The sequence below is a fragment of the Melanerpes formicivorus genome, unplaced genomic scaffold (assembly GCF_026170545.1).
Source record: "Melanerpes formicivorus ecotype bairdi unplaced genomic scaffold, bMelFor1.0.p_v2 SCAF_32, whole genome shotgun sequence".
Lineage (NCBI taxonomy): Eukaryota > Metazoa > Chordata > Aves > Piciformes > Picidae > Melanerpes > Melanerpes formicivorus.
The window spans coordinates 1,770,296-1,785,158 of NW_027142384.1; the positions used below are offsets into that span (position 1 = coordinate 1,770,296).

At 38.2% G+C, this 14,863-nt stretch overlaps 1 protein-coding gene across 3 annotated transcripts in view; it reads left to right on the forward strand.

Moving 5' to 3' along the window:
- TRAPPC9 (trafficking protein particle complex subunit 9) overlaps positions 1 to 14,863 on the forward strand; it is a 441,084-nt gene that overhangs the window by 147,918 nt on the left and 278,303 nt on the right. For all 3 annotated transcript variants that reach the window (XM_068155470.1, XM_068155472.1, XM_068155471.1), the window contains one exon: positions 9,869 to 9,979. In XM_068155470.1, coding sequence (XP_068011571.1) covers positions 9,869 to 9,979 — 111 coding nt within the window. The remainder of the gene's footprint in view (positions 1 to 9,868; positions 9,980 to 14,863) is intronic.

The window sequence follows — 14,863 nt, forward strand, 5'->3', positions numbered from 1 at the left end:
TAGGGAGAAGTTTCATTAAGTGCATCTTCAGATGCACTTAATATTGTAAGATGCATTTAATCCTGACAGGAAGTCCTTTTAATGTTTTTCTGTGCTGGTCTGTGGAGGCACCTGTAGCTAGCTGGATGCAGCCCTTGACATGCTGCAGTGCCTAGTCTGTTTCCTAATTCTGATTCAGATATCAGCTCTCCTGTCAGGAGAGATGATGTTCTGTTGGTAAATGGCCATAATCTGCTCTGAGGTGTATCAGCTCAACTGCCTGCATCCAAAGGAACTTGCAGAACAGCCTTGTGCTGGGAAATTGTTTGCCTCTGATCATGTTACCTGTAATTATTGATTCTGGTTGGTTGTGCTTGCCCACAGACGATCATCCCATGATCCATAATCAAGAATTTAGGTGTTTAAAGCAGTCCAAATAGGGGATATAAGACATAATGTGTTAGTAATCAGAAGTTTTCCAAGTCTGTTCTGCAGTTTACTGACTTGCAGATCACCAAAGAGCTTCAGGGATCTAGTTGCTTGACTGTTTATTTACCATAAGATACAGATAAATCTATATAGTAAAATTGTCTTCTGCAATCAGCAATATCATGTTAATTAATTCTTTGTCACATCTTAGCTTCACAAATACTTGTGTCGTTTCAAGTCTCCAACCAGTTGAGTTGTCACTAGATTACAGGCTACCAGGGAAATCTGATGATTTGATCCCAGACTGTCAGGGAAATCTGATGCTAAAGGTTAGGTGTAAGGGAAACATGCTTTTGGCAATGTGATGCGATACAGCTCTTCAATTTGATGCATTGTTAGGTTTAAGAAAGTCTACTGTTGAGGCTTGTGCTAGCTGAACGTCTTGAACTACCTCCTTTATACATGTTGCTTCTTTCAGAAGCATATCTGCCAGCTTTGGCGGGCACACTCTGTCCTTTCTGACTGCCTTTGTCAAAGAGCAGAGAGCATGACAAAAATGCCAGAAAAATCACTGCTTCACTCTGTACATTTGTTAAGAATTCAGGTATGACATGCTCTATGTGCTGTGAGGTGCTTGTTGATCTCTTTGTGTCCCTTGCTCTTATGCCTTAACTACAAAAGTGTCTTAAATAAAAGTAATCTAGAAAAGGGTGGAAAATCTTAGGTCTTACTTATTACATAGATGGTCTGAATTTGTAGATGAAGTCAATCTGCAGGGCTGCAGGGATGTTGCCTTCAATTTTGGGCAAAGCTCAGAAGACAGATATGTAAGAATAGTCTTACTTTTAAATTCTACAAGTTCAAGTTGATGTTTTGGGTTTTTTTTTAGCAATAGGAGTTTTCCGCTTATCTTAAAACCACCGTAAAGTTGACAGGACCTCAGCTGCGGATCTCTTTTGGCAAGTACAGAAGTTTGGACTCTGTTCTTCTAATTGAGTCAGACTGAAAAAAAGGGAAGTGCAGCAGGTGTGACACTGTTCAAGTCAAAGTGTCAGTCCATCTAACAGTAGGATCAAGTTAATTTTCCTTTATACCATTAATATATAACATTTAATGAAATGTTGTAGTTTTATAAAGAAGATAGCAGTCCTTAACAAGCCTGCACCGTGCTTCCTGGTCTACGATGTTACATTGTATTTAAAGTTATGATCCATTGCTTGTCAACTTAGTATCACTTAAGTGTTTGGAGACTGAAAAAAAGAGCAGTTTTGTCACTGTTGAGGGTCCTCAGGAGTTACTCGATTTGGTGGGTAATACTTCAGCTCTTAATAAAACCAGACATGATTTGCAGAATTTCCATTCCTGTTTCCCGGGTTGCCCACATTTCCATGACAAAAAATTGGGTTAGAAATCCTGATCATTATGGATTTACAAATCATAAAAGGGAAAGAGCAGACAGTTTATTTCTCCAGCCATGTTGTAGCAAACATTTTTGTTAGGCAATAAAACAAATTCTGTAACATTTTCTGAAATACTTCTGGGTATTATGTAGCTGAATGTTTAAATTAAATGTTCATATTTACTACATTAAGAATGGGAATCGGCTACCTACTGACAGGCAGATGTTTCTAGTCTTCTGTTTCTCATTAGTTCAATGTTCAACTGTCTTAGAGTTTTGAAGAATGGAGAAAAACTGTTTTGTTTGGGTGCTTGAAGAGCAATCTGTTTAGTTTGGAGGAAGGCTAATATATGACCTGGTTAGGGTGCTGGATGTTTCTGTGCTATCTGCAAGTCCTGTCAAGTCTTCTTCAGGGGTCTGTGCCCTTAATATGCCACATTTCTACGTGGAGAAAATAGCAATAATAACATCTAGGCAAAATGGAAACCAGGCAAATTCAACTACAAATAAAGTTCTTATTTTAATCAATTAGACTGATAGAAAAATCTGTCAAGCAATGGATTTAATAACAATTTGTTAATGTTCTCAGGACTGGCTGTCTTTCTAGAATATGGTCTTTATTTATACACACACTGTTGAGCTCAATATAGATTCCACCAAGTGGGAACCCATGACACTTGGGAGGTTAAATCCAACAGTTAAATCATCTTGCTAATCTTAAATTCTGCTAATGACAAAACATTGCAGTGAGTTCACAGAAGAGCAGCAAAAAGTATCCTACAGATTGAGGGAATTGATTTTTGAGATCAGAATGTTAAGTATGTACACTTTGGCACATGAAGACGTGAGAACATAAATCTGGAAATATTTATAGATGTGCTGGAAATATTTAGCATAATTGAAAAGGTTTTCAACTGGGAGAAGTCAGCTGAGGACAGTTCTCGGAATATGTGAAAAGACCTTTTAACACTAACATGGATAATCTGTCTTCATCATCTGAAGTTAGTCTCAGAAGCTTAATTTTCAGATTATTTAATAACATTTAAATTGAAGAAACCTTATAGAAAACTCAGTAGCACCAACAAATACACTGTAGGTAATTGTTTTGCTGTGTTGCTGTCTGTGTTTGTCAGTTAGTTTTGGAGGACAGAGTTTTCATCTGGCACACCGCTGCCTGTGGTCATTGCCATTGCTTCTCTTCACTTTGTGATGGCTCATTCGGCGTAGAAATGCCTGTTTAAAGAAAACAGAAAATGGATGTGAAAATGCTCCATGATTTCTGTTGATGGAGATAGAGCTTCGTCAGAATGTAATTAACTTGCCACCCACCACACTGCCTGAGTCTTTCTTGTTTGAACTTCAAAACTAAGCTAGAAACAGAGCCAGAGTAAGATCGTTGACTGAAGTGAGCCATCACTAGAGCATGGCAGCTGCATCTGTTTTTTAATTCCGTGTTAAATGTCATTGAAGAGCATCCTCTGCTGTCACTTCAGAGTGGATTGGAAAGGCAGTGGCAATACCCCTGAAAGAAATTTCTAGATCACAATATAGTTGTCTCTTGCCTTAAGTTCCCATCACCCCAGTGTTGTGACTATTTTTGGAATAATAACTAGCATTGTAAGATTTGAAAAATACAGAATGATTCATCATGTCACTAACTTTTGTTTGTGCTATATTCTGAATTATACAATAGAGGATTACAGAAATTAACTTCTGTGAAAAATCTTCAAGATGCTGTTGAATTAACTCCATTTTCAATAAAAAACAAGAATTATTAGTATTATTTTTATTGTTTGAAATGAGTATTGACTTACATTTGCGTGTTATTCTGGAACCTTCAGATTATAAATTGATCAACTGAAAATGTTTCCTTCTTGTTCTGTTTTTCACCTGTACAACCTCCTGATGTATAGACCTTTGTGTTACTAGAAAACAAAATCTTCAACATGAAATTTATGGCAGGTTTTTTTCAACAAAGCATCATAGACAAGTAAGGAAGATCACTGAAATGGAAAACCTTTGTACATTGTCATTTTCAGTATTCTTCCACTTAGGTTCCTGAAAGGGTTTTACTCTTCTTTCCATATGTCATTTAAACTGCTAATGGAAAGGAAATATCCCTGGGTCAAACAAACAATTTCAGAGCCTTAGTTCTTTGTGCTAGTGTCTATATACAGTCCAGTACAGCCTAAATTCATCTTCATTTAATTTGGACTTTAAATATAATGCAATAATGTGTATATCATACTCTTCAGAAAAGACAGATATTGTATTTGTGGTGTCTGCTGTATTTCTGTGGATAATTCTCTATCTTATTTCCTAAGGAAATGAAACTTCTATGATCACTTTAACTGTTCCTCCCTCTCCTCTGGGTACGTTTTGAGTAATTTCAGTCAGCTTTAGGGACTGGACAGAGAAGAAATACCCTTAATTTATGTCCCAATGAGCAAGGGCAGAAGTGGGGGCTCAGCAGTTACCTGCTCTGTTCCCTGTGCCAGTTGGCATGGATGAACTGAGGGACAGCCAGAAAGCATTGTTCTAACCACTGAGGCTGATTAACAAGTGAGAAAGCCAAGGGTAAGTTGGGGAATCTTGATATGTGGGACTTGAGATTTTTGTGGTGCAACAGTACATTTCTGTTAGTATCTTCCAGAATAATCTGTGAAGCATGGATTATTTGGGGTTTGCAGAAACAGGAATCTCTTTACTAATTCATACTGTTTCTCAAATGCTTATAAGTCTGTCATTATAGGGAATAAAACTAGATGGTGGTTTATTTTGTGTGTGTGTGTGTGTTAATGTGTGTTCTTTGAAAAGGAGCTAGTAACAGCAAAATGACCCAAAACCTCTAAAAGGACTGGTAAACTGCTAGTGACCCTGCCCGTTGTGTCAGGTGTTGAAGTTGGAGCTCTTTGCCTTCTCTGGGAAGAAGGCTAACAAGCATCTACCTAAATAGTCTTAGAGAATCCAAAATCTACTCAAGTGGTTTTTTTCATCAGTAACTCATCCTGTACCGTCCCCTCCAACTCACTAAGTATTTAGTGTAAACTGTGGTATGGTGGTGAGTAGTTTGGAAAGGCAAGAAGAAATCTCACAAATGTGAGACAGTCTTTCCCTGTTCCAAGAATCAGTGGCTTGTGTTTTGTTTTACTCAGCCAAAAATTTCACACGACTATTATAGTATATCATTTAATCAACTTTATATCTAACTGTTATTTTGAGTCTTTTAAGATTTTTAAATGCTTAAGCACTTAAAAAAATTATTAATTTATATAGTGTGGAGGGCAGGGTTAATGGTGTAAGATTTGCTCAGTCGCCTTAAAATCCTTAAAACAATATGATGTTTGAAATTCTCTGGTGAAGATCTTAGTGTAACCAACAGATTGCCAAGTGAACTCACAGATTCATAGAATACTTTGGGTTGGAAGGGACCTTGAAGGGTCATTGAGTCCAACCTCGCTGCAGTGAGCAGAAACATCTTTACTTAAATCAGATTGCTCAGAGACCCATCCAACCTGACTTGGAATGTTTTCAGGGATGGGGTTTCTACCACCTCTCTGGGCAACCTGGGCCACCATCACTATAAAAAAATTGTTCCTTTTATCTGTTCAAAATCTCCTCTCTTTTAGTTTAAATCCACCACCCTCATCCTGTCACAACAGGCCCTACTAAAGCACCTGACCCCATCTTTCTTATAGGCCCCTTTAAAGTACTGTAAGGCTGCAATATGTTTTCCCCAGACACTTCTCTTTTCCAGGCTGAACAACCTCGATTCTCTGAGCCTTTCTTCACAAAAGAGATGTTCCAGTCCTCTGATTGTTTTTGTGGCCCTCCTGTATGTAGTAGTTTAGCAAAATCATGTTTGAATTTCATTATCATATTTGCATGAACATGAGTCACCTCTCAAATCTAATTTACTGACACTTGGAGATAGTTTTTTTAATTCCTGTCTTTCAAAGAGTGGCATTGTGTAAGTTCACCCGTAGTGAAAATGGACATAAATAGTTAAATTGGGTTTTCCACTAATTCTTTCTTTTCTTGGAACTTTAATTTTCATCTAGATTGTAACTCTGCATCATCAGTTCTACACAGTCTTACTGATTGGAGCATGTTAAGAAAAAAAGTAATTTATGCTAGTTTTCAGATATTTATGAAATTGCTCTTTAACTGTGTAAGAGTTTGTTTGTTTCTTTTAAACTTTATTATGGTGTTACCTCTAATTTTCCAGAGTTTATGTTTGGGTTTTTTTGTTTGTTTGTTTTTCGTGCTTCCAGCTTCCAGTATTTGAAGGTTGCTGTTTTAATTCAGATATTTTTGTATTGTGGAATTGTGTTTGTCATTGCTCTAACAGTCTCTTTGATGCTGTCCTGTATGTGCTCTGAATTTCTAATACTATCTTTCTAGTCTTAATGGCAGTCTTTTGTTTGTTTTTTTTTTTAAATCTCTATCACATTCTTCTAAGTTTTCAATGTACTGTCATAATTCTGTGACTTTGATTTTTAACAATTTCTTTATATTAAAGAATTTTTCTGGAGGATAAACTTAACATAGAGAAGGAAAGAATTATTTCCCCTACATGTTTATTTTGTGTAGTGTTTGAAGAGGATGAAGTAAATGTCATGATGATGAATAATTTCCACTGCATAGTCCAAGAGTTCATATTTGGGAACTTTCAGTGTTAGTGGTTGTGTTTAGTCCTGAAGAGCTTCTGTCCTCTATTGTATATGGCTGGAATTGGTTTATTTATACAACTTTGGTTCTGCTTCTGAAAGGTATCGCATAAGGCTTTAGTGTTATTTCAGACAATTGTTTTATACATCCCATAGCAAAATCAGAAATTCCTTCCATGCTGAATTTTGTAAACACAGTCTACACTAGCAATCTCTCTTGCAGATCCTAACTTTGTATCTACTGGAGAGGCAAAAGTTGGCTGTGTCTTTGCAGGTCTTGTCCCACTCTCCCACTGATGAGACAGAAGCCAGTCTTTCTTTTTTCCCCATTCTTTTTAATTCTTTACTAGTAGCAGGACAGCTACCAACTCAAATGCTGCCCTTCCAGCTCTTTCTTTCTTGTCAACTGTTAAGGAAGGGAGTTTATAATAAGGGCTCTATGGCTCCCTATTTTGTTTCAAATTCTTGAGATTTGACATGCTTGCTTCAGGCACTCATCTGCTTTCATGCATTCTCTTCTGTCTTCAGTATTCATTTCACCCAAAGAGAGTGAAAACCCTTAAATTATACATAAAAACATGCCCTCATCCCTACTTTTGCTTTTTACTTTTGTGAAGAGACATGTTACCATCCTGAAGCAGTGCTTGCTTGTCATTTAGTGCCTGATTGCATATGACATTGCTATCGCTTTTGTGACCTGGACCTTAACCTCCCATCTTTGTCCTATGAGTTTTTCCACCTCAAGGGTTTGCACAAGGTATCAACACGATTCCCCTTGTATGTGCTCTAAAAATCATATTGCTTGATTTTCAGGAGAGAGTTTTATTGTGAACCAGAGAACCTGTTTCCAGAGTAGAGGCATAGTTCTTAAACTCTTAAACCTCTCAAGTTTATTTGCCTTTGAAATGGCTGGTGTTTGAGTTTAATTACAAATTATTAAGGAATAAGTTAAACACACACCTATATCTTACTGAGTTTGAATATGCATATTGTTTGAAGGATGGCTCTCATGACTTTTGCCTACCAACATATTCTTCTTCCTTCCCATTTGGGAAGCTTCTGATTTCATGTGAACTCTCTCAAATTAATGTTGCTGGTGGGTTCAACCTCTGACACCAAATACAAGGTACTTTTCCCTACTTATTGATTCTGATAGCAGTTATATGGGATGAGATGATTTTTAATCTTTGTACAAGGCTATACTACTTTATGCCGTAATTCACGGTGTCACCTAATTTTGTGTTATGTGCATTGAATCTTCCAAATCACTGATAGCTAAACCTAATTTGTAGTGATGCCTAAGGCTCAGATATTTCTCTGTTCAGTAACTTCTTAGGAAGGTTTGAATTTCAGAGTAGACTGATTAAGCATTATTGCTGCTGCATGATTGGATTTGCCTTTTTGATATCTGGTTCAAATATTTTCCCATGTGTATTGTATTATAGTCACTCAGTTCCTCTATACGTGCTTTGTTTCACAAAAAAAAAGCTTATAAATAAGAATAAAAACTTACTATAAAGTATCTTCTTTGTAGCTTTGTTAATATTATTTCCTGAGGTTACTAAAAATGTGGTTGATCTGTTTATACTAAATGCTTCTAGGGAAATTTGCCTTTGAAGGACAGGACCTCACAAATAGAAGGTTTTCTGTGATAGTTGCCTGTCTGCCTTGCTTACAGAAGGGACAGAGTGGTGTGGTGTTTTAAGGCAGATCCTCCCTTGCCTTCTACCAGGGCAGAAAAAAATGAGACTCAAGCAAACAGATTGCAGAAGTGATGGAAAGCTTAAATGGAAAAGCAGTGAGTGTTTTACAGGGAACCACAAGCACAGTGTGTGGTGGTTTAGGCTGGGTGCTGGCCCAGATGCCACTGGACAGACCACACCTGGGAGGTCCCAAGGGGTGGGCCCAGCCCAGGGGGTGGTCACAGGGAACCAGCTATTCCATTTCTCGTAATGCCCTGCTCCCCTCTAGTAGATCAGCGCGGGGGCTTCACTTCCTCTTTCGTCCCCTGCTGCTGCCTAGGTAAAATGGCATGAGCCGCCTCCCTTGGGCTGCCCAGGCCCACGGCTGGGTTGGGGGGGGAGGAAAGAGCCCTGGGGGTTTTGGGTGTACCCCCAGGTGGGGATGGGACGTTCTTAGGCATGTTCTGGGATCACTCTCTTTTTGTCACGGTGCTTGTGCTTCTCTGTAAAACTTTCATTGTTGCTTTTGTTTTCTCATTTAAACTTTCCACCATTCTTTGGCTATCCGTTTGTCTGAGTCGTTATTTCTGCCCGTGGTGGGGAGGGGGTTTGCCCCAACCCATTACACAGTGACAAAGGAGATCCCAAAGCATACCCAGAAGCCTCCCAGCATTCCCCTCTCCCCACCTGAGAGTACACCCAACCCGCCCAGGGCTCTTTCTTTCCCCCCCTCCACTGTTAGGCTAATCTCAGCTGGCCAGATCTGAGATTGCCCTTCCCCCTTCTCCTGGCATTAGGCCTAGCTAGGCCTACGAGGCCTTGAGATAACTCCCCCTCCATTACCACATATGGAGCATTTCCCATGGGAGCAGCGTGGGAAGAAAGAGGAAGTGTAAGACCTTGCAGATGGATTTTTAGGGAGCAGGACATTATGGGTATGAAATATGCAGCTTCCTGTGCCCACCCACTGGGCTGCACACCCAGGGCACCAGAGGTGCACCCCGTATGGCAGCAGCAGGAGGCACCCAGCCCAAACTGCCACAAGTGGTCTCCTTCAGAGTAGTTGGTATAATGGCAAATTACTCTAGTTACACAGAATGGTCAGGATTGGAAGGGATCTCAAACATCCAGTTCCAGCCCCCCTGCCATGGGCAGGGACACCTCACATTAGATCAGGTTGCTAGTTGCCAGTTTGCTTTGTAGACAAATCTGCTACCGCATCAAATGGGTTTGCTCCCTGACACTGGATAAGGATTTAGATTTTTACTTGTAGATGTGTTTCTTGAAAAGGTACTGCCAAGGTAATTTGAAATAACAAAACTGTTTCATGTGAACGCTCAAAGAAATGGAAAAAAAACAAATCTATAGCTGCAAGAGTGAGAATATATACAGGTGATCAAAAAGCATGGGGCTTAATATTGTGCAGATTGTCATTGTTACATTGACGTGGTACCTCTGTTTAGGATATATGCTCTGGTCTGATTTTAGTAAAAGAAAAAAATAATCCAGTTGCTGAAGAGAAATAAATACTTTTGGTAAAAGAATATGGTACTTTTAAGATTGGAGCAGAGACAAATCATACATATGCAAATCTAGGAATATTTATTCATATGCATTTATGTATAAATAAGAATTCTGGTATACGTGTAATAATTCTGTGGTGTGTTACTTGAAATTGTGCTTTTCTTTTTCCCCTCATGTCTGAACAGCACCCGGCAATGCCATCTACTTCTTGATGTCTTCAATTCCACAGAGCATGAGTTGACCATCAGTGCTAGGAATAATGAAGATTTAATTCTGCATGCTGGGGAATGTCAGCGGTAAGTGCTTTCAGTATTAAAAGGGCGGGCTGTGGTTTTAACCTTATTATTTATTTAGGCACAAGTGATGATATTTGGGGCCTATTTTTTCTTTTTAAATGTTGTGCATGTCAAAGAATGAAGTGTTTCACTATTTCAAGGTGCACCACTGAGTTCTAGCAATTTCTTAAGCAAATTTGTTTTGGCTGTGACTCTAGTGGTACTGAAAATGACAAAATACAAAATAGTTGGTTCTGAGGTGTACAGCTCATTTAATTTGGTTTTATAGAATATTTTAATATAATTTTCATGTGCTTTGACTGCAGGTCTGATGTTAAAAACTGATCTCACTAGCTCATGATCCTTTCCCAGTTTTAAATAGTCTTGTCTTTATGAGGTTCCCCAGCTATTTCATCAGGTTTTGTAGGAAGGAAACTGCAGGGAAGAAATACAGAACTGAGGAAAAAGCAATCACAGTCTCAGTGGAAAAAATGTTTTAGATTAAGTAGGCTGTTATGTGTATTGGTTCTTACAACCCTACTATGGTGATATTAAGGTCATTTTTAGCTAAGTGTAGCAATTATATGTGATAATACAGCTACCTAGGATTGCTCCTGCTGGCTGTACCCTAGGTTACCTGGTTTATCTCCTTCAGATGATCATTACATCTAGGTTATACCATTTTCATCTTAAAAAGATGAAACTGTGAACAAGGAAATATTTCCATTTGGTCATGGGCTTTATGCACAGTTCTCTACTTTGTGAGAGTTGTGCTGCCACCTTAAATTATATAATTCATTATCTTAGAGATATTTTTCTTCAGATTTCAGTCTAAATACTATGTTCAAAGCAGAACCACAACAATGCAGGAGATACCGTTGTCTTAGTGACTTGAAAAGTGCAACCACAAGAAAATACTTAAACCAAGTCTGATATTTCTGTTTTACCTTATCAAGGAATGGGCAAAAATATCAGTAACACATAATGCTTGTACATTTTATTTAGAAAGAAATGGGTAATTTGCTTTTTTGAAAAGCAGTCTATATGTTCAGTAAATATTCATGTTTTTCTCTGTAGAATTTTGTAATGTCTTTGTTTTTTTAAGGTCTCTTGCTCTTCCATATTGTTTTTGAAGTTGGTAAATGTGAACTTTTGCACTCTCATTTTTTTTGGGACAATAATAACGCTGCAAGTAAGGTTATAAAATTATTTTGTATCTCTGTGATTGAATTACTTTCATCTTCCCATGGATTTAATAATTTAAGTGTAAATATCCTTAAATTGTTATATTGTAGTAGATGTAAACCCTTTCAGTGTTTTGAAGCAGTCATTTATCAAAGTGGACTGTGTATTTGTTAGATGTATTTAAACCTTTTGAGGATAGTGTTTTTCATTCTTACTGCAAAATATTTTGCCATTTGTACTCTTGGTTCAAAGTGCCACTGAGTTTTCTGTCAGCTCTAAACTCATTTGATATCTGTTTTTTGAATGATAACTCCTCTCACTTTGTATATACCTCCTATGCTGCTTGGACTTCTGAGTTTTGTTCTGATGGGTCTGCTACAGAAAGAGGTGGAACATGCACTGTGCCTTAAAATTAGCTTCCTCCTTCTAGTAAAGGGCCTTTGTTAAACTTACCAAAAAATCAGAAAACTTCACCTCTTTCGAGCAACGGTTCTTGATTTTATTCCTGTAATGCTAGGCAGTCAGGACTTTCTTTGACCCAAGTGTTTCCATTTGGCATATGCAGTGCTTATCAACAAGGTCTGCTCTTAGATTCCCTTTTCTAATTGTTTTCTTTGAACATCATTTTTTTTCAATAATTAAAAAGAGGCTCTTCAGTTAAGTCAGTTGTTTCCCCCCCCCCCCCCCCCCCCTTCCCTGTGCGCTCTTGATTCCATCCTCATTCTTAATATTTTCTTCATTCCCCTTTTATTGAAATCATAGTTGTTTTTCCAGCTTTGGTTACTGTTGCTTCCTTTTGTAATTTACTCTTCCCTCCATTCATCACAATCATTTCTAAACCTCCTGTACTGACAAAGTGTAGAGAGCAGGAAATTGTTTTCTTCATTCCTGTTCCTATTGCTGGATACTTTTCATATTCACTGCCTGCAGACCTACAAAGAAGGGCGATGCTTCATCCTGCTTATGCTTGTCTCATCTCAATTTCTGTGTTTAGAAAGTAAAATAGTTTGGAAGTATCTGATGTAATGCTTCTCTTTCCTGTATTATGGGGCTGTTGCTGTATGTTTTGCCCTCCTGTGCCTGATGAGAGGAAATTTGCAGGGGGAATTTCCATTGCTTTCATGTACAACGAAGATGGGGATGGAAGGCTCTGGATGCTATACTTATTAAAGCACTCTCCATGTTTGATTTATAGTGAAGGTATACATCTGGCCAAGGTGCTCGAAGCAGGGAGAGAAGAAACACCAAAAATGAGATCAGCACTGGCTCTGCCAAGTCTTTCTGAGTCCGTTCAGGGCAGTCCTTGGTATTCATTTTACAATATCCATATTATGTGGTGTATTCCAGCTCCCTCTTGTTTTCTGACTTGTTACTGCTTATATAGTGGATCAAATGCATAGAATACTAAACGTCCTTTCTACTTTAAAGTCTGAATTAAAGTTTACTTCAATTAACACCAGAGATCGGGAAATACTACCTGTTACAGTAAGAGTGCATGCAGTTTGAAAAAGTGCTATTATATTATTAAGGAAAAGGGACAATCTAAGACCATTAAAATACTATCAAGAAAATAGATGCCTTTTTGTGCAGTAAGATTATTCTGCTGACTAGTGATGATTATGGTTTTAGCTTTCAGAAACTCTTAAGCTTACAATTTACTGTAATTTTTGAGCCATCGATTGGGAATATTTAGTGTGTTCATTGTAACTGTTCTTAGATACGTATACAAGCATGTGCTTCTCTGCCCTCAATTCTAGGGCAGAGGAACACATACTTTTCTCCTTATTGTTTCAGAGTAAGAAATGGTAATTTGGGCTCAGTGATTATTCACAGATTTTTCTTTTAACATTATGCATTCCCCAGACACACAAATGGAGAGGATCAGCCTTGCATTTTTTCTTGTATCTGAAGATGTTACTCAGTTGTTTTCATACTCCCCTTTGTGGTTTCTTTATGGCTTGAAATATTCCTTGTCTCATTGTGGGACAATTAGTGATAAGTTTTATGTTGAGGTCTTTTGTTCTCAAAAGATTGGAGTGGGGAGGAGAGAGAAAAAAAAGACTCATTTGTAGGAGAGAAGGGAAAGAAAGGACATTCGCCCTCTCCTGACAGTTAGGTGATATATTGAAGAAAAGAGAGGAGCAAGGGATTTGGAGGGTCCTTTGTGGAACTCCTAGATGGTTCATTTCAAAGGTAGATTCAAAAATGTTTGATATACTACATATTGATCCCAAAAGATTTTGTTACTCTATATGGGTAAGTATACTTCATGTGATGATAGGGAAGCAGCTTTTCTGATATATGCTATTGGAATGTTCAGCCTTCAGGTATTTGTCTCAACTAGCAGAGCCTCCTGTCTGCAAAGATGTTTTTTGAAGTAGTCAACTGCATGCTGTTGAAGAGCTTTGCTATGAACATGGAAATGTTTTGAATGTAATCAGCAGTAAACCCAAACTTGATTATCACAGTGATGTGATATTCAACAAGTTGTTCTGAAATGGAAGAATATAGGAGACAGCTTTTGGAGGGAATTGTATTATGTATGTTAACAAAAAAATGTTGCCACTAGCAGTGATTTTAATTAATTGAAAAATGTAAGTATGACAATTATTATGTTTCTTACCTGATTATCAAACCATTAAAATTAAATTTCATGACAACCCTCAGTTATGCATAAATCACTTCATAATTTATGGTAATAGATGTTATCTCATTATGTGCCCCAGGGTATCTAATTTTGAACAGCATACCCTGCGTTGCCTTTGCATTTCTATTCTGTGCATGGTGTGTCTGGCATTTGGCAACAGCAATCATCATTGTCAGTGGGAGATTTATCATGGGGATGTTCTGAGTAGATCAGTCCTCTCGTCTGTCCTTGTGGTACAACACAGCTAAGTTGTTGAAGTCTTCCATGTGTATGAGACTTCATAGTTGGTGGCTGTAGACGTGACACTTTTACAGATTTCAGACAGTTTTGGCCTTCTAGTGAGGACCATAAGGATTAAAGCTTTAAATGCTCAGCATTAAGGCTGGAGTGAGGAGTTTAAGAAATGAAGAGTGAACAGAACCTGGGTAAGAATAGGCTGGAGAAAAAATAAAGGTTCAAATGGTGTCAGTCATGGAGGAATGGTGAATGATCTCCTAATCCTTCAACCATCTTCCCCACTAGAAATGGTATCTTCTGCACTAGATGCTGGAATGAAACCTAACGCTTTTTGAGAGCTGTGTTTCCTTTAGAACAATAAGTAGCCCTGAGGCATCTGGATAGGTGCATCCCTGGTACAGGCCGTCCAAAATGAGGAAATGTTTTTATTGGTAATTCAAGTGGCAGAGGCTTTTGTGCAAAATTTACAAGTTCTGACAAGTACTGATGATCCATGAAATAATATGATGGAATATAACAAGATAGAAATAATGTGGTGTGAAAAACATGATGGAATTTTTGACTTTTCATTTTAATTTTTTTTTTTCTAATTTAGGATGTGCTTTTTTTGGGGGGGGTAGGCAGTTCTTGCCTTTTAGCAGGTTGTAGGCATGAGTGAGTTCATTTCTACAGATCCGTTACAGTAAGTTGTTTTTACAACTTACTTCATTGCCCTCTACAACTACCTTAAAGGTGGTTGTGGCCAGGAAGGGGTTGCTCTCTTCTCCCAGGCAACCAGCACCAGAACAAGGGGACACAGTCTCAAGCTGCGCCAGGAGAGGTTTAGACTCGAGGTG